Source organism: Neltuma alba, unplaced genomic scaffold, assembly GCF_004799145.2.
Source record: "Neltuma alba isolate B1F8T4 unplaced genomic scaffold, ASM479914v2 tig00012409_pilon, whole genome shotgun sequence".
NCBI lineage: Eukaryota > Viridiplantae > Streptophyta > Magnoliopsida > Fabales > Fabaceae > Neltuma > Neltuma alba.
The window spans coordinates 225,793-244,755 of NW_021636901.1; the positions used below are offsets into that span (position 1 = coordinate 225,793).

An 18,963-nucleotide genomic window follows, 5' to 3' on the forward strand; every position below is an offset into this window, starting at 1 on the left:
GGAAGATATAAAGCCCCACCAAAATGCAGAAGTTCAGTCCACTAACCGACCTACCTTTACCATGTCGGCTTCCTATTCTATATTAGGCTCCACTCTAATTTGGACTTATTGGCAATTCAAATATATATTTGATTTTTGGAAGATTGTTCGCCTCTTAATTTAATCCTTTAAAGATGATATTCTTTTCAACTCTATCCATAAAAAGACCAGCATCTTGATTTGGTTTGTCGAAGAAAAACAGTTCGATTTAGCATCCAAACTTTTCTCACCCAAAAAGATTAAAAAGAAAAAAAGTGATGCTGCCTGAGAACTTTATTGGCCAAAACAAAAGAGAAGATTAATCCTTCAGGGACTAAATCATTATTTTACTTAAATCTGCTTATCAACAAAAAACCAATTACTTAAATCTATTCAGTAAGAAGGCATCGAGTCTAAGAAAACGCAACCAGAATAACACTGATCTTCTAGTTGTTGTAGACACAAATGAATAACACTGATCTTCTAGTTATTGTAGCAGTACCATCATGAACATGAAAATACGGAACACTTTCTAATTCTCTTTTTAAACCGGATGGCTGTGAATTTCAGAATGCTTGGAACAGAAAAGGGAATTAAGAATCAACAATAATCACTGTAGAAAGTGTAAAACCAGGTACTGATTTAACAATAAAAGGATCCTTAAGCAGCTGCAGTGATATATTGGATTGCCTGTTTGCATATGCCAGTCATGGTCTCTTCTGGTCCATAAACCTGTAAATAAACCCACAAAGTGATCACACCAGGTCGTTTTGTGCAAAATATGACCTTACACAGAAGAAAGCATTTAGTTGTGCTTGCAGTTTCCATGGGATTTGTGTTCTCATATAATGCTTAGTATTCATTGAAACGTAGGCTTGTTTAGTTTTTGCGTTCTCCTTTGAATCCTTTCTATGTCATTTATTTTTCCTTTTAAATCTCTCCCTGAATTTACACTCTACAATCATTTTAGGAATGTAAAGGATTCAGCTGTTGAGTATTCTTGTCTGGCTCCGTGCCTCTTCAATACTTTTTCTGGTTTTTAATATAAGAGCTAATTGACTAATTTGAGTAAATTAAAAGAGTTTGTTAAGTTAGTTATTTATAATAAAAAGGTGTTGTCTTCCTTAAAATACTCTTGCTAATCATGTGTATTAGTTAGAATTATTAATTGATGAAATTTTTAATATGTACAACTATTATAAGGATTATATTGGAAAAAAATAGATAAATAAAAAAGAAATGATGGATTGGGATCTTATATTTAGGACCAAATTGAAAGTCAAATTATATTTAGGACCAAATTGAAAGTCAAATTATATTTAGGACCAAATTGAAAGTCAAATTAACTCTTATATTAAGAAAAGTAGTAATAGTACTTGTTTGACTGAGAAAATAAGGGACAATGGCAATAGGCTATATAACCTCAATAGGGATGCCGATGTTTTCTCCAAGCATCCGCATTTTTGCTAGACCTTTCTGATAGTTGGGACCTCCTCTCCTCACGTATATGTGCATTCTTGCTGCTTTTAGCTGTTCCTCCTGGATTGCAAGTAGCTTAATAATCAACTATCTCTGTTACGATCGGATGAATTGAGCTGGAAGCTGTATGATTATAATATATTGATATACTTGCCTTCTCCTTAAGTGCTCGAATTATGCCGCTAAATGTAGCAGAAACATCAGTGAAGTTTGCTATCCCTCCTCCAATCACAAGTGCTCTCTTTTGGCCATCAGGGTTTGCAGTTGCGCACTGCAAAGGAAATGTTTGTATTATAACAGAGATATGGAAAACCTGTTAGGCTGTTACCATAATTTATATGGTCGAAAGAAAGCATTTCGTAGGTGTCATCTTTGGGTTTTCCGAATAAGGACTTGATGATGATAAAAAATTAGCGATGCTGTATCTCTAAATTCATAGGTAGAACACAAATAACATGAGGAAAGGTTTTCTTACATCAATTACAACTCTGGCATACTGCAAGACCTCCTCTTCTTTAGGTGCTCCGCTGTATTCTGCGTAGTTTCCAAGCTCAGATGCATACCCAAGATCTCCAACCTGTTTAGATAGTTATGTTTGGTTGTTAGTGCCATGAGAAGACAGATTAGCTAAATTTCATTCTTAGACTTCAGAACACACCGTGTCAGCATAGATGACACTAGCACCTCCCCCAGCTACCATTGTCCAAATTCGGCCTGCTGGGTTCAACACTGTGAACTTCAAAGATGCACTGGTCTGCAGGCCAGATCAGCGAACTAAATGTCGTAAACCATTTCACAAACAAAAAATTTGTGGTACGTTATCACTAGAAGCAATAGTAATATTGATGAGAAACTAATATATGAGGAGTTCAAATACTTCTTAGAAGGACTAGGATCTGTATTTATTTCTGATTACCCAAGATGAAATGTTCTCTGAAATTAGTATTGAATTGTTGTTATGCAAGAGGAAAATAACTACACTGGTTAGCTCTTATTCAGTGGTAAAACCGAAAGGTTATCTGTAACCAAAAAATAAAAAATAAAAAAGGGTAAGCACACACACATGGCCAAGGTACAATATTTGCTCACCTTTTCATCTAATCCATGAATGAAACTCTCTGTGGGACTCATAACCCTTCCAAACGGCATTGGAAATTCGATGTTTCCCCATCTGCCAAAATAAGACCATCAAGAGAAGGTTTATGGCTCATAATGTTTCTTAATAAAAAAGTGACAGTTTCAGGCTGTTCAGATTTGCCTGATGAATTTGGATTTAAAAAGTATCCTTTGAAAATTATTTGAAACCCATCACTTACTTTTTGAAGTTCTTGAAAGCAGCAGTGTCATCTAGCTCGCCTCTCATATCCAAAGGATAGGGCTTTCCATTGGCCAAAGTGAAAGGGTTCATTTCTAGGAAAGTGAAATCCAGGTCTGATACGCAAACAAAAAAGGAAAAAAAAAATTCAAATTCAGACGCAATAATAATAAAGTTATCTGCTCAATTTCAATTAGTGGGAAGAGACACATCATCTTGTAAATACCTTGAAATAGAGCAAAAACCACCTTGAGGAATTCCTCAATTTCTCCCCTGGTCTATTGTCAGCATGAACAGAGAGAATAGTAAGTAATGCAGGCATGACCCATTGATTTAAATTCAACTGATAATCGAAAACACAAGTAAAAGGGGAAAAAAGTGAAAGAAGATGTCCTGTTCATGCAATGACAAGTCATCAAGGAAATGGAATTCACCTCCAAGGGAAGGGTTGCAACAAGTGGAGCAATGCTTTCAGATGCAAGAGACACTCCTGTTGGAACAAATACTGTCTTAACCTGAAATGTGAAATAAACCAAATATTAGCTTATACTACTATGAGGGAAGGCTACAATGCTACATGAAGTAAACTGTAGAGTGAAAAATCAGCACTGCAATACCTTATCCCAGTTCTCTTCGATTTCAATTCCCCCGCATTCGGAAAAGCTTACACTGTTCCCAAGTCTGTCTGAGACAATGTTAAGGTAGAACTCTCCATTGTGTGGGATGAAAGGTTCAACAATGAATGTTGTTATTGGTCCTTTGCATCCACTCATCTCAACCTATGCGTAACAGAACTTTATGGTCAAAAACTTCTGGAGCATACCGAAAGACCATAAAGGAAAGAGCATGCAAGAAAGGTTAAATTTACAAGGGGGGCACAGGAGCACCTCTTTGCCAAGTCGTTCTTTCACAAAAGAAGCAACTTGTGCCAAATCCAGATTCAAGGCAACCAAACCACTTTTACCACGCTTTCCAAATAACATGTCAGGTTTCACAACCAATTTGGAAGTTGAAAGCCATGGTTCCTTCTCCACTAGCTCATTAAAATCAGTAGACTCTGTAACCTAAGCATTAAACACAGAGCAGAACATAATGAAAATTCAAGTTTGATGTGCACCCAACATTTATGTCCAAGGAGCAGATACTCGGGTAATGAAGTTATATAATTTTTAGGCTTTTGATTGTGAAGTAACATGGCCCGAAGAGTGAAGAGTAAATACCAATAAAATTTTCAAATGGAAGTGAAACTTTCTTGATTTGATTAGGGAATTTCAGCAACAAATGTTCAGAGCATATATATTCAGATATAAGCTTACACATATTGGCAAAAAAGATATAAGCTTACATTTCAAGTGCAAATTGTAATGACCGTGTTGAGACTTTCACAATCACAGAAACACATAATAAACAGTACTAGAGTTTACAATAGGCTTTTAATATCTCGGAAAATCAACCTAACTGCAGGCTAAGAAGATTGATATATAACTTTTGCACTCTAACAATGAAGTTATAGGCATGCAGGATCTCCAGGAAGTTCAATCCCACGAAGTGACACCTGAATTTACTCTCGTGTGAAAGACAAATATACATCGTGTTTAGAGTTTAATATTGGATTCAAATAAAAAAGAGGTCATGAGCTTTACACTAAAACTGACATTCTCAAGCCCAATCTGATGATCAGCGCAACCCAGCAGAGATGGGATACAAGATTGAAATCTAAGTAAACTTATGGAAGAAATTTTGTATGTGTAAGCGCAAGAACTACTGAAAAAAATGACGAGTGTACATACTTGTGCAGACTTAACAGGTAACTCATGGCCAGAGAGTCTCTTAAAATGCTCCTTCAACAATCTCTTGGAGTCGTACTCTCTGATCTTCTTGCGCGCCATTTCTTCCTAGTCTGTTCAGCAAATACAATCAAATCAGTAATCCATTATATCGAATCCAAGCCACCGAAGTGAAGCAACAAGAGCGAAAATCCGGCAAAATACGCAATAATTTCAGAAAAATAGCATCTCACTCCATCTCTCATAAGAAACACTGCACTAAATTTTGCTTCAGATACCTCTAAATTCTAACTGAAATGTAGTATTCAAAACGGAGAATACAGGGAAACGAAGTTAAACGTGCAAATGGAATAGAGTGAAGGTCTGGGAATGGCGTAATGAGTAAGGCATTTACCGTTTGAAAGAGAATTGAACTGAGGAGGAAGCAGAGGCAGGCGGGTAGTTAGATCTAACGAACACCTGAATGATGCGATTGCTCGATGGCCGTATTTATAACAATAAAACTTTGATTAAGAAAAAAGATACTGCTCTGGTCCTTAATATAAGACTCATTTAACTAATTTGATTAGATTAAGGAAGTTAGTTAAATTAGTTAATTATAAGAAAAGTGACATATTTTTCTTAAAACACCATAATTATTTTTTTTAATACCCCTCTCCCTCTTCTACTTGATTATGGTTGAGGGAGTATCCATAGGAGTAATTTAGAGAAAATTGGTAAATATGAGAAATTAGTCTTATATTTAGGACCAAAACCAACTCAAGAAATGGGTCATATATTAAGGACCGGAGGAGTAATAATGAAACTAAGGTTTTGAGAATTAAAAAAAATTGATAGAGAATTATTTCTTATTATTTAATCTGGTAATTTTAATTTATAAATTTTGTAAAATTTTATTTGTAGAAATGACCGAGTGTTAAACTGTTTGTTACATAAAAACTAAATAAATTTCATAAAATTTATGAAAATCAATAAAGTTCTAATTCAAACAAAATAAAGTATAGGAACCTATAAATTAATTTATTTCTAAAATTAAATAATATGGCGGGAATTAAAAGTGGGAGTTGGGGGATCTGGAGGGAGTACCTAACTTGATGAATCGACGTTTCAACAACCGCGACATCCTGTTGGGAAACCGTGGAGCAGGTGACGGCGGTGTTAACGCCGTCAGCTCGATGACGTGGCGCTGTGGATCACCCCTATACTAACATTTTTTTATTGAGTTTTTTGTAGGCTCGATGATTTGTTTTTGCGTTTGAAAATTGATTTTCGAGAAAGTATGTTTTATTGATAAGCTTAATATCATCTTTAATTTTTAAAATTTAATTTAATTTTGGTTTTGATTTTTAAAATTTAAAGTCACTAGTTTTGATCATTCAAACTTTATTTTAGGGACCAAAAACTTTAGAAAGACTAAAATAAGGTTATGATCAAAATCACTTATTTTAAATTTCAGACAGTAAAATGAGGTGAAAGTTCAAGAATTACAAATAATATAAACTCTTATTTATACATGTTGAGTGTGGACACGTTCTTTTAACGAGTGTGGATTCTATTAGTAATATTGATTTTTAAATGATTCATTTTATTAATATACTGGTATCTTTGAGATTCCAATTTATTAGAATATGGGGCTCGTGCAAAATGAGGAGTGACATTTTCATGAAATTCATTTGAATGTAACTTCAGTTGACTTGTCTGGGTTTCATTTTGCCATGTAATCAAGTTTTGGTGGTCGTGGTGATGTGAGTATAGATTCATACCTTTTTATGTTTATTTAAAGTGAAATTTAAATTTTGGATAATTAATTCTTCAGTTGGGAAACTTATAATTGTGACTCAGCCAATAAAAATATTACTTTGAACTTTAACATAAGAGTTAGTTAACTAATTTAAGTATATTATGAAAATTAGTTAGGCTAGTTACTTATAATAAGTAGGTGTTGTTTTTCGTAAAACACTTTTATTAATTAAGTATATTAGCTAAAATTATCATTTGCTAAAACATTTAACATGTGCAACTAGTATAAAAAATACTTTGAAAAAATAGATAAACATGAAAGATAAAGTGATTTGAGATCTTATATTTAGAACAAAAAAGTTAGTAAAATTTTATTTTTAGATATTAATATGTAGGTTCAGTTTTTTTTTTTTTTAAATTTTCCTTGCAAGTTCTCTCTTCACTTTGAATTCAAACAGACGTTATTTTAACTGAGCTTGCCATTTTGGTTTTGCACCTTAAAAAAAGACATGAGCATAACTACTACCTCCGGTTTTTAATATAAGATGTCGTTTAACTTTTATTTTAGTTATAAATATAAGATCTCAATCCACTTTATTTCTAATTTATGTATTTTTTTTTAAGGCAGTCCTTCTCATAATGGTAATTCTACCCAATACATTTGATTAGCAAGGATATTTTAGAAAAGATAACACCTATTTATACAAATAATTAACATAACTTATTTCCTCAATTCTCAAATTAGTCAACTAACTCTTATAATTAGGACTAGATGTAGTATTAACTAATTTGAGAAGGAAAAAAAATCATTTTACAGGTATTTATAGTTTTTTTTAATTTTTAAATTAAAATCTTATATTACCTCTAATTAGTAATATAAGAGCTAATTAATTAATTTGAGTATATTAAATAAATTAGTTAAATTAATTATTTGTAATAAATAAGTGTTATTTTTCTTAAAATACACTTAGCCAGTCAAATGTCATTTGATGAAATATTTAACATGTGTAACTATTATAAAAACTACTTTAAAAAATAGATAAATATAAGAGACAGAATAAATTGGTGTCTCATATTTAGGATCAAATTGAAAATTAAACTAACTCTTATATTATTTACAATTAACTTAGATATCTGGAGCAAAAGGTAGTACTCCTTCAGTCCTTAATATATGACCCAATTGTTGAATTGGTTTTGGTCCTAAATATAAGACCCATTTATCATATTTATCAGTTTTCTCTAAATTACCCATATGAATACTCCATCAACCATAATCAAGTAGAAGAGGGAGAAGAAGTATTAAGAAAGATGATTATGGTGTTTTAGGAAAAACGTGTTACATTTTTTATAATTAACTAACTTATCTAACTTTCTTAATCTAATCAAATTAATTAAATAGGTCTTATATTAAAGATCGGAGGATTACTTTATTTGTGATTACAAGCCTAGACAACCACAATTTTTGCGAGCCAAAACTGAGATGCCCATACGTGTAATAATTTGCTTATTTATTAAGCATAAGCAAGTTAGCAACCGCAAGTAGTTAGCTATACTTTTATTTGAATGTGTACTTTTTCTTTTTTTCCCTTTTATTTTAATGTGTTTGTATTTGAGCATTAGTCACGCGTGAAGCGTGTAACCATATTTAAAGGGAATGCCATTCACGAGCGCCTGTTTCTTACATGTTTAAAGGGTGCAGCTACATTTGTTCGTTTTTTCTATTTTACTTTCCATCCTTGAAATTTTAAATAGTAAGTTTTGATTTTTTAAAAAGTAAAATAATTTAAATTTTATTAAATTATAATAACTAATATTTTAAATGAAAATAAACTTTTTATATGTATACTATGTTTTCACCCACTAATTTATTTGTTTTTTTCTTTCATGACATGTCTAAGGAATGAATGTAATTACAAAAAAAATTCCATAACAAACAAACAGCATGAAATGATTCCATGTATGAAAGACCACATGGTCATGATGCTCCCTTGTTTATAGACAATGACAAATTCCAGTATAAAAAATAATAATATGTTCAGATCGCTCACTTGTTTGACTTTTTTTTTGTAATATCGAGCCTTGGGATAATTTTCCCTTGTTTTATTTTAACATCTTTTCCTCTTTCTATATGTCTTTTACTTATTTCTATTTCTTTCCCATATACTCGTTAGGTAATTTTGCTTCATATCTCTCTGTTTTGTTTTTAGATGTGTCGCCTTACTTTTAGTTTAATCGTTTATATTTATATTTAATTCACTAGTTGATCAACAAGGTGACGTATTGAAGGTTCTCTCTACCCCTGTAATTAATGCATTTAATAACATCAACAAAATTATGAATTATATATCGGGCTAAGGTACAATTTTCACCTTGATCTTATTTTTCAGGTGCAATTTTGTCCATAATTTTTTAGTGGTGTAATTTTACTCATGATCTTATTTCTCAGGTGCAATTTTGTTCTTAATCTTTTTTTTTTGGGTACAATTTTACCTTTGATCTTTGGGTGCAATTTTGATCCTAAGTGGCAAAATTGCACAAACAGTTAGATTATTAATTTATGAATATTAAAAAAATTAGTTTGGTCAATTACTTGTAACAAATACGTCTTATTTTCCTAAACTATTTTCTTTTAATCATGTACACCTGAATTACCCTGACCGAGAACCTCTTGACTATGTGCACTTAATATGACAATTGAGGCAAAAAGTTATAATTTTGAGTGGTAAAATGAATTAAAATCTTATATTTTAAACTAAATAAACCCTTTTATCTCATTCATATATTTGGAATAGTAATAACCTTCCGACCAAAAAAAAAAAGAATAGTAATAACCTAGTGATAAAGGGAAAGCAAAAATTGCTCTTCGCAAAGGTAATTTACACTCAATCATACCCTTTAAATGTGAATTACAAATATAAAATAATCACTTTTTTTATGTTTAAATTTTAATATGGAATTGCCATCCACTCCTTGACTTTTATTTTCACTTGATAATTTAGCGAGAACCCGAATGAAATTTGCTAGACTTCATTGACACAGGACTGTCTGCGACGCACTAGAAATTTGTAGCTCCAATTCACTCCAGTCCATTTTAAATAATCAAACAGCATAGAATTCATCCTTTGTTAAGAGTTATCAACATAAAATTTAACATATATAGGAAACTACATTGTCAATAAGAGTTATGAATAATGCTACTCAAATTTAGTCAATCTTTATCCTCTCTAACGTTGCCCACAGAGATAAAATGGCATGATCCTTACAGCACACCTCTTGTGTTTCTGTGAGAGAGAGAGAGAGAGACAGGGAGAGAGAGAGGAGAAAAGGGTTTTAATTACATAAACACCTTGTATAACCATAATTGTTGTTCAGAATCCTTCTGCTAGAATGGACAATGGAGTAATCTAATATGTTAAGGTCATCTCACAATCTGAGAGGAGCCTGGAAATGATCTTGACAACCACAAGTTCTTCAGCTTCACTACCAAAGCAAATGCGCAGTAGCATGGAATATGCAGCACACCCACTGCTAGGTACCTAAAACAGCAACAAGTGAAGATAATCAGAACCATATTCTAGCTTGCAAGTACCAATCTTTTGTTTTTAAGTTTGTCATAGTTCAAGACCTTTACTAAGAATGATGTTTTAGATTCCACTTGCTATTATAATCTTGAATAAAAATATTCAAATATCACAAGCCAATCTGTCATCATTCCAAAAAAACAAATGCTCATATCTGTGAGGATGAGCATGCGTTGACAAGTGGGAAAACTGATTTCGAGGACTAGGAGACTAGTCTATGAGAGAAAAATAGATCAGGGCCAATCATGAACAAATATATTGCCATGTCAAGCACATTTCTTAGACGATCCCACCACCCACTCAAATGCTTATCTTGCTGAATGGGTCTACGTGAGAATTTCTCCATTTTTAGGGAATTTTGTTGTCTGTACATTCTCTTCAGTTTCTTGGCATAAGATCTCTCTCTCTCTCTCTCTCACTCACACACACACACACACACACACACACACACAATGGAGGAGAAAATCATTTGAATGATGATGGTGAGAAACAGAATTAACACATACCATAAGGGAGCATATGGGGATGACAGCTCAAGGAAAGGATAAGGCCAACTGCAAAAAGGTTTACCAAAATTATGATCACAATTATGTTGGCTGGAAAGCTATGTTCAAGTGAAGGCACACAGAATTTTACCTCGTTGATACAAACATATGGAAGACCCATTGGAAAATTACAAATGTACATGTCCACAAGACAAAATATCCAAACCGAAACATTGGAAACCTCTGCATATGTTACCAGGGGACAATGGTAAATTAGAACTTGATCACAGAAAAAGAAATATAAACCACAAGAAGCTAAACTCACCAAGCAATTCAGTGCCATGTCACCAAGAAGGAAAACAGCATTAACCGAGTGCATGCAAACAATCAACTGCAATTCAATAGTACAAACTTTTACAGATGGAATAAAAATCTTAGGGTAGCATGCAGGACTATCTTACTCTTTAAGAATGAATATTAGCATCATATACAATCACATTTCCATATCTTCTCCAAAATTTTCTCAACCATGATTAAAATATTACATGTGGCAATTACTGTTTAACAGATGGCTCAAATAGCAAAAGATATGCTTTGATGTTGATTTTGCAAAATTGGTGAACAATAGCAACTATGATATTTATGCACATGACATAAATTATCGTGATTTTCCCACAAATGCAACACTTGCAAGAATGGACACAAACTCGACAATCCCCAACCCCCACGATTTAAAAAGAAACAAAATCCTGAGAAGAACATATGCCAGGAACTGTACTGATCATACTTACGAAGTTCAGTGCGATTGCTTTATCATTTAGAAGTGGATAGAGGACAAGCCAGAACACACAATCAGTGAGAGCTACAGCACCTGCACACATCTATACATTGCAAACCAAAAATAATAAGAAAATAAATATTTAATAGATGGCCTGCTGATAGTGACTTAAGATGCCTAACTGTTTGACATTCAAAACAAAAAAGAGGAGGAGAAGAAGTTAGTCATGCAATGAAAACCAAAATAAATAACAAATATATCAGTAAACTTTTGAGTTTAAAACATAGTTAGGAAGCGTGCAAGATGCATAAGAAGACATCTTTGGAGCACATGACATTGACAGAAACTGCAGCACATCATTTTGCAAATTTCTGTTGGTTGTCGATACATTCATTGCCTAGCCTTAATTCAAAATTCGAAACACATGATAGTTTTTTGGAGGTAAACAATTCAATATACGTATTTTTCTCTGAAAAACACTCATTGTTTCAGTAAAAGAAAAAGCAAGAGCTGCATAATGAAGTCATTTTCTAGTAAAACATTTCTTACACAGACATGGGTTAGAGACCCCAAATGCCTTAAAGATTAGTTTTTTATATTCATTCCAGATTTGAGAGAATGAACAGATATCTGCCGACATTGTTGCCTTTTTTTTTCTTTTTTTTTTGGGGGAATATGCTAGTATTGTTGTGGTTAATTGCATACACAGAATGGCGTCTCTCAGGCACCTTGGAAAAGTCATCCAGAAATAGAAGTTATGTTTTTTGGTGACTCAGGTTGCAAGAAGTATGAAACCTAACGCATGTTCCAAGAGGCTGCCTCCAGATATAAAACATGATACACAAAGTGTCAACAAATATGGTAATTTCAGAACCAAGTAAATTCCGTTTGATCAATCCCTTCCTTCCTTCCCAATTGGACCCCTATGTGTGTGTGTGTGTTTCATAAGGGTAGTTGTTAGCTATTGCATTTGATAGTCGGTTCTAACTACCGTAGCGGACTTCTAATTCCCTCTTATATATTGAATGTATCAAAATAAACATTTCTATGCAAAATATCCAAAGCAATAAAATCATGAAAATAGTTACCTGATAAATTATTTGAAAGGCATAAACCCATACACCAGCAGCTTCCCGTGCATGAGGCACCTGAAGAGCATTTGGATTTTTCAGCAGGTTGGACATATCTACACCAACTCCAAGTGTTGAAGCTGTATTGCCGTTGGGCATAATAGGCCCAGACTTATCGCTGACACAACATCCATATATGGATAAAGATGATCCAAGCTGCATGAGAAATTGAGATCATGAGTCCCTTGGAGGGGTATGAACGAGATACATAAATTATGAAATTTGACCGGTACTATTGTTTTCTATCAGGAGGATCTGAACCTGTAGGCTGTCCTACACATCTTAAAATCTAAGTTCTTCTATCTCCGAAAAAAAAAGAAAGAAAAGGCTTTAAAAAAAAAAAAGATCTCTTGCAGTTTGTTATCTGAATTTCTAAAACTACTAAATATCTGAAAGAGTCGAAGGTGTTAGATGTTACCCCAAAGTAAATAACGACCAAAGAAAAGGTCCACCTGTTCAGCACATGAAACAAAATTACAGTCAGCATATTATAATAAGGATTCAGGAGAGATGGTTATAAAAGCAGCGTTTTGAACTTTTATTGGAAAACGAATCATAGAACCTTTTATTCTCTTTTTCCTTACTCTTGCTTGATCCATTCCTTATTCATTTCTAACTGAAGGTCTCCATTATTTACATAACAATTATGTCTTCGGGTAATACAAAAAGAAACCATACAAACCGGATTTTGAAAGGACAGAAATTCATCTTTAGTTGTTTTATCCAGATTATCAATGAATTGTCTTATACAATACTGCAGTGGATGAACGTGAGACTCACTGAGTATAGAAGTAAAATATGTGGCCTCCATGGAAAACCACATCAGCAATGAGCAACCCCAAAAGCGCAAGGAAAGCAATTAGTCTGTAAGCCAGCAGCCAAGCAGGATGAAGTCCTTTGAGACACGTCTTCCATGCTTCATCGTTATACAATGAACCATCCGTTTCCTGCTGATTCTCTCTCCCCTGACGTCTTGATCTCTTGACTCCTTCGTACTTCCATATTAAAAACAACCCTAGTACCAAAGAGGCTAAAATGCATATTGCGCAGAGCAAAAACCTCCAGTTCAACCAGTAACTCGGATCAGCAGTATCTGGAATCATAGTGGGCTATCAAGTATGGCTTTAAGACCTCGATATTACACTTGCGTTCTGATCAGGTAAACCAAAGGTGTACAATTTAGTGGACGCTATTCAGAGGGGAAAATGGGGTAGACAGAAAAAGAAAGATATGCTGAGAAAAGAAAACGGACATGCCAAATAATTTTGGTGTTTGGGTACATGAAATTGATAAAGGAGAAAAGAGTTATCAGGTATTTGGCCAAAAAGATAAAACAGAGAAAAGGTACAGCTAGTAGTCCTAAAACAAGATTTGAGAGATATGAAATTTAGTGAAGACGAACTCAAATTGTCAATTCAGTCCGTCACAACAATCATTACAGGAGAAATGAAGGTCAAAATATCATAATTTAAGCAGGAATACTGTCGAGAACAAAATCAATTCTTGGCAGGATTGTGAAACAGATGCTGGAAAGGGAATGCACTTTCCCAGATTGTCTCATCCACATCACAAAAGGAAATAAAAGAACAATCCGTAACCATCAGAGAATCAGAGAAAACAAAAAAAACCAGGTTTCTTAGTAATTTACTTGCCGATGGTAAATTTGCAGGCCAAAACAAGATGATTTGCTTCTTCCTTTCACTGGGTACCTGGATGAACGTTGAAGCGTGGGAGGTCAAAGACCAGGACGATTTAGCTTCGCCTTCGGATTTGTGCACCTCCGGGTTGAGGAAAGATTCTATATTTTTTTCGGTAGTCAGGGAAAATTCATCAGTTTATTGGAAAAGTGAAAACAGAAGAGCGGGGTGGAAGATGCTCATGGGTTCAGGTAAACCGTGTTACCATTATTTATCAATATCATCCCAAGCTATGACTAATCACAAACCCAGAACGCGCCACGTATTTATGGGAAAACGATCAGTTACATTTTTAATTTCAGTTTAGCGTCTTTATGGCCTGTGGGGCTCCGCGTACGGGGGCGCCCCTGCGCGTACGTGGGTTCCATCTCACAGCCTCATGGTAGTTTTTTTCGCCCTTTGCTTTCTTATTATTTCACTTAATTTTTAATCAGGCTTTATCTCCTATTTTTATCCATTTGAATATATATTAAGAAGCTTCTATTAAAAAAATAAATTTATTATACATGATTAACAAAAATATTTTATAAAAAATAACACATATTTATTACAAATAGTTAATTTAACTAATTTTTATATCCATAAAGTAGTTATGTATCTTTTATATTGAGAAGTGGATACTAATGTAGTTTGTTGGTCGAAACGGTAGCAGGCTTATCTATAAAAAGAATACAAGTTTGAATTCAAATTTTAGAAAGCACACCTGTCGGGAGAGGAGAAAACCTTTAATGCTCTCAAAGACTGAAAAAAAAAAAGTCTCAAATTCAAAAAAAAAAAAAGTTGGATACTAATATTATGTTTTAAAGACTGACAATTATTGCAAAAGAGCATGCCTAATATCAAAACACATTCTCTGCTCCTATCAGAGACAGAGAGAGCATGAAGTGTGATTTGGCCAATAAGGTTATAAACCACATGGGTTGATCCTTCTATTCAGTGCTCTTGACTGATATCTTTTCTTTATCCTTCTCAACACCATTTGGAAGAAAAGGAATCTGGCTCTTCATGAGGACATTTTACCTTATTTTCAGGAAATTATTCATGAAATTTAGAGTTTCTAATATTTCTCAAACTAGTACATAAATTGGTGGTTTCTTTTATATAAGATAAAAAGTTGAATTACTACAAAATAATTAGTTGAATATTACATTATTATTTCAAGTCATGATTTCAACTTAATTTAAAATAAAATATCATTAAGCTTTTGAAATATGCAGTACAGGTAGATCTATTATCAACATTTTTAGAAATATGCTATATATGTAGGTATATAAATGGATGTTCCTTTAAAAAGATTGAATTAATGGAGACAAAAGGATTAATGGATTGAAACTCAAATATTTGATTATATTCAATAATTACATAGATAATGTCATGGTCAATACTATTATATTAGACAAATATGATATATGATTCTATATTGTAAAAGTAGGCTATTTAATACAAGAAAAATTAATGCAGACAAAATGGTTAGTGCGTTAAAATATTTTGAAAACCACACAAAAATGTACTCCCATAAGTTGAAAGTAGTTGCCGTGGTCAATAACTTCAGGAATTGACAATATAAACTTAAAATAATATAAAACTACCAAAACAATATCAAAATATCCATATTCAATGTAAAAATGGAGCATCGTGGCCACCGCTATAAAGAATAATAAAATAAGATTTCCAACGTAATTTTATGGGAGTGATAGCCTCGTCATCTTAGTTATCCATGTGAAAAAAGAAAAGGAGGAGTGTGCACGGCAACATTCATGGCTATTTAGATAACTGTGATAATTGAGTAACTATCATAGCCCGCATAACCCTCCCCCACCACACACAAACATCAGACACACACTGGTTGTTTCCGCTCGAAATCCACATGCCTCGTGGAGTTAAGATTGAATTAGGTATTTAATATAAAACATAAAATGTGTTGATTATCATAATGATAACTAGGAAATTCACTATTTGAGATCATTAATAATAGAAAAATGTCAAATAAAACATAAAATAGGTTCACTATTCAATATATTAGGAAATTGAGTAGTTCGTATTGTTAAAATCACATACTAGCATTAAAGAAAATATCTCCACTAATATATTAAGTTTGTATTTCATTTTTTTTATTAAGCTAATCCATAAAAGACATCGATTGTTTTCCTTAAAAATTAATATTTTATTTTATTTTAAAATAAATTTTAATTCAAAATAGCAGAAATAAAATAATTTTTCAGTTGAATTAGATTTCAAAATAATTAATAAATAATAAATAATAAATATTTCAGGTATAAATAATAGTTTAGATTTAGAGCGTAGCATATTATTTTCAATATACTAATAGAACAACTGAAATTAAATTTCAAGCATAATTAATTTTAAATAATACCATCAAATTTCAAATTTTGAACATACATCATGCCTCGCATATATGTCATGATTTTCGGGATAAGAGAAGTTATATAATTTTATTTATTTTTCTTAATTTAAAATATTTGCATATGAAGGGTATTTTGGTTTTTACAAAAAATAGAAAAAATAAGGCTTATTATTGGAGATAATTGCAATAAATTCTGTAATAAATCGGAATTAATTGAATTGATAAAAAAATTATAAAAAAGTAGATTTATCTACCATTAACAAAAATCATTATTTTGCAAAAATAAATAGAAAGATATGAAACATGCACTCAAATAACTATGATTGAATTAATTCCCAAGAAAAACGCATAAATAGAGAGATCATGGGTAGAAATGTGGTTTTAACAAAAATAAAAAATAAAAAAATTTATCTGCAAACAATTTAACTAAAATATAAATAAACAATAAATCCCAAGAATTCAACTAAAACCATTTAAATAAAAAATACTGCATCATGAGAGATAACTAACTGATTTTACTACAAAAAGAGATAGGTAGTGAGAATAAGGAAGAACATGCATTATAGTGGTGAATAACGCATAAATAGGGAGTTTGACATAAAATTTTGACTTTAGAAAAAAAGAAAAAAAAAACCATTTATCTACATTCTGGTGAAGTCAAGTGACAGTCTATTAATAAGTCATGTTTTAGTATATAGATATAATTTTTCCAATTCAACAGCCTCGACAGATGTCGTCATTACATTCATGGCTTGATCGCAAGGGTCGGACTATTTTCCTTCATAAATTAAAAAAAAAAATCAAGGAGTTATTACTATCATGGAGCCTTCTGCTATCAAGATTCACTCTTGAAGGAATTTTTGTTGAGATGTAATTATAGAACTGGTCGAATCTTTTTTTAAATTATCAAGCACCAATGTGCTCTTATTGAAGGCTTAATCATCAGACACTAGATACATCAAGTGTAAGACCACAGTGCTTAGGCAAGGACAATGTCACACGACTTTCTCAATGAGAGCGATAAGCTTTCATAGATCACATCAAACATTGATTTGAAATGGGTTCTCTTCGTAGTGGAAGATGAGTCCTTTAAGAATGGTTAGGAGTTTGGTCTAAAATATCCGGTAAAATCTTTTGTCCCATTGTCATCAGTACTTTACATCAGACATTTACATTACAATCTACTGCCCCATTTAAATCAGTTGAGTGGTCTCTGTCAGCGTTTTTTTTACCCCGGATAAGTACGGATATTTTCTTATTAAAGGCAGTTATGTTTTGAAGTATTATCAATTACTTCTCTGATTTTTAATATATAACATTTTTAACTAGTTTGATTATATTAAGAAAGTTAGGTAAGTTGATTAATTATAAAAATATGATATATTTTTCTTAAAACACCATAATTATCTTTATTAATGTCCCCTCTTTTTTTTTTACTTGATTATGGTTGAGGGAGTATCTATAGGATAATTTAGAAAAAATTGATAAATATGAGAAATAGTTTTTATATTTAGGACTAAAATCAATTCAATAATTACGTCCTATATTAAGGACCGAAAGAGTATTAAGTATAGACATATTTTGCAATAAAATTGGATATTGATTTAGGAAGTGTTTGAAACCCTTAAAAACCCTTAAAAAATATAAAAACAAAACTCGTCTTCTATACTTGCTTCAGACACTGTAAAATGACTTCTAACCGCCAGCTAAGCTTTAGATCATTCTCTCTGATTCGTGTTCATAGTTTCATGCCTATTAGTATGACTTCATTTGATTAAAATTTTAAATATGAAGTGCGCGTCTGCACGTGCACCTAATCTTGTCTTCGTCCCAAAGGTATCTTGAATATTCTGACATCGGAAGGATACGCCCCACCCTCCCCTGTCTCCTTTTCTGATTTATTATAGGGAAAATTTTAGTGAAGGACCGCAGAAAGCAATTTATATCAGTTAAGGATTAAAACTTTCTGAAATTTCAATACAAGATTAAGGGACCAAATTGAAATTAAAATTTAGAGTGAGATTACAATAATATCCTCCCTTTTTATTTTATTAAAAAATAAATATTTATCGGAGTTACTGTTCCGGCCACCGGAGCTCAGGTGGCCGCTGCCGGGGTCCGACCACCAGTGGCCGGAACAGTAACTCCGGCCGGACTTCCAGTTGCAGGAGTTTTTTGTTTTGTTTAAAACAAAGTGTTCAAGGAAGGGTTGAACCCATCATCCCTTGGCACACCAAAAGACTTATAACCACCAAGCCACCTGAGTGCCGTGGCCGGAACAGTAATTCCGATAAATATCTATTTTTTAATAAAATAAAAAGAGAGGGGTATTATTGTAATCTCACTCTAAATTTTTTTTTTGGATTACTCTATCCGGTATCCCAGGGAAATAGGCGTCTTTCAGCCGTGACAACGTCCCCAGACTAATCCGGATTCGGGGGGGGCTTGCAGGATCATACGGACGGCGCCCCCTGGCCCCTTGGAGTGTTGCGTTCCCACGTCTCGAACCCGAGATCCGTGGTTAAGCTAGGACGACCCCAGCCAGTCGACCTAACCCCGCGGGGTTTGTAATCTCACTCTAAATTTTA

At 33.0% G+C, this 18,963-nt stretch overlaps 2 protein-coding genes across 5 annotated transcripts; both read right to left on the reverse strand.

The window, feature by feature from the left end:
• Positions 1 to 448: 448 nt before the first annotated feature.
• On the reverse strand, positions 449 to 5,062 carry LOC114726873 (ATP-citrate synthase alpha chain protein 1). Of its 2 annotated transcripts, none has more exons than XM_028913593.1 (13): positions 4,994 to 5,062; positions 4,603 to 4,712; positions 3,700 to 3,876; positions 3,430 to 3,591; positions 3,247 to 3,327; positions 3,039 to 3,090; positions 2,814 to 2,928; positions 2,587 to 2,668; positions 2,156 to 2,251; positions 1,973 to 2,074; positions 1,652 to 1,768; positions 1,441 to 1,557; positions 449 to 750 (listed from the first exon to the last, which is right to left on the reverse strand). In XM_028913593.1, exons 2-13 carry the CDS (start codon positions 4,699 to 4,701, stop codon positions 679 to 681), a joined length of 1,272 nt encoding a protein of 423 aa, XP_028769426.1. In that variant the 5' UTR covers positions 4,702 to 4,712; positions 4,994 to 5,062; the 3' UTR covers positions 449 to 678. The 2 variants fall into 2 exon arrangements, with proteins under 2 accessions (XP_028769426.1, XP_028769425.1); XM_028913592.1 differs by lacking the exon at positions 4,994 to 5,062 and adding an exon at positions 4,878 to 4,974.
• Positions 5,063 to 9,432: 4,370 nt separating this feature from the next.
• LOC114726886 (uncharacterized) lies at positions 9,433 to 14,178 on the reverse strand. Of its 3 annotated transcripts, none has more exons than XM_028913604.1 (9): positions 14,023 to 14,178; positions 13,094 to 13,464; positions 12,732 to 12,765; positions 12,272 to 12,469; positions 11,197 to 11,286; positions 10,731 to 10,796; positions 10,557 to 10,648; positions 10,427 to 10,474; positions 9,433 to 9,875 (listed from the first exon to the last, which is right to left on the reverse strand). In XM_028913604.1, exons 2-9 carry the CDS (start codon positions 13,414 to 13,416, stop codon positions 9,758 to 9,760), a joined length of 969 nt encoding a protein of 322 aa, XP_028769437.1. In that variant the 5' UTR covers positions 13,417 to 13,464; positions 14,023 to 14,178; the 3' UTR covers positions 9,433 to 9,757. The 3 variants fall into 3 exon arrangements, with proteins under 3 accessions (XP_028769437.1, XP_028769436.1, XP_028769435.1); XM_028913603.1 differs by having other exon boundaries at positions 13,966 to 14,178; XM_028913602.1 differs by having other exon boundaries at positions 13,962 to 14,178.
• Between the last annotated feature and the right edge of the window lie 4,785 nt (positions 14,179 to 18,963).

Coding starts and splice junctions, on each gene's coding strand:
- LOC114726886 (XM_028913604.1), bottom strand. CDS start 13,416: ATGATTCCAGATACTGCTGATCCGAGTTACTGGTTGAACTGGAGGTTT. Junction 11,287..12,271: donor CCTTTCAAATAATTTATCAG/GTAACTATTTTC, acceptor TGCAATGTATAG/ATGTGTGCAGGTGCTGTAGC. Junction 9,876..10,426: donor TCCCCATATGCTCCCTTATG/GTATGTGTTAAT, acceptor TTGCTGTTTTAG/GTACCTAGCAGTGGGTGTGC.
- LOC114726873 (XM_028913593.1), bottom strand. CDS start 4,701: ATGGCGCGCAAGAAGATCAGAGAGTACGACTCCAAGAGATTGTTGAAG. Junction 3,592..3,699: donor AAGAACGACTTGGCAAAGAG/GTGCTCCTGTGC, acceptor TGTTACGCATAG/GTTGAGATGAGTGGATGCAA. Junction 3,091..3,246: donor TTGCAACCCTTCCCTTGGAG/GTGAATTCCATT, acceptor TGCTGACAATAG/ACCAGGGGAGAAATTGAGGA.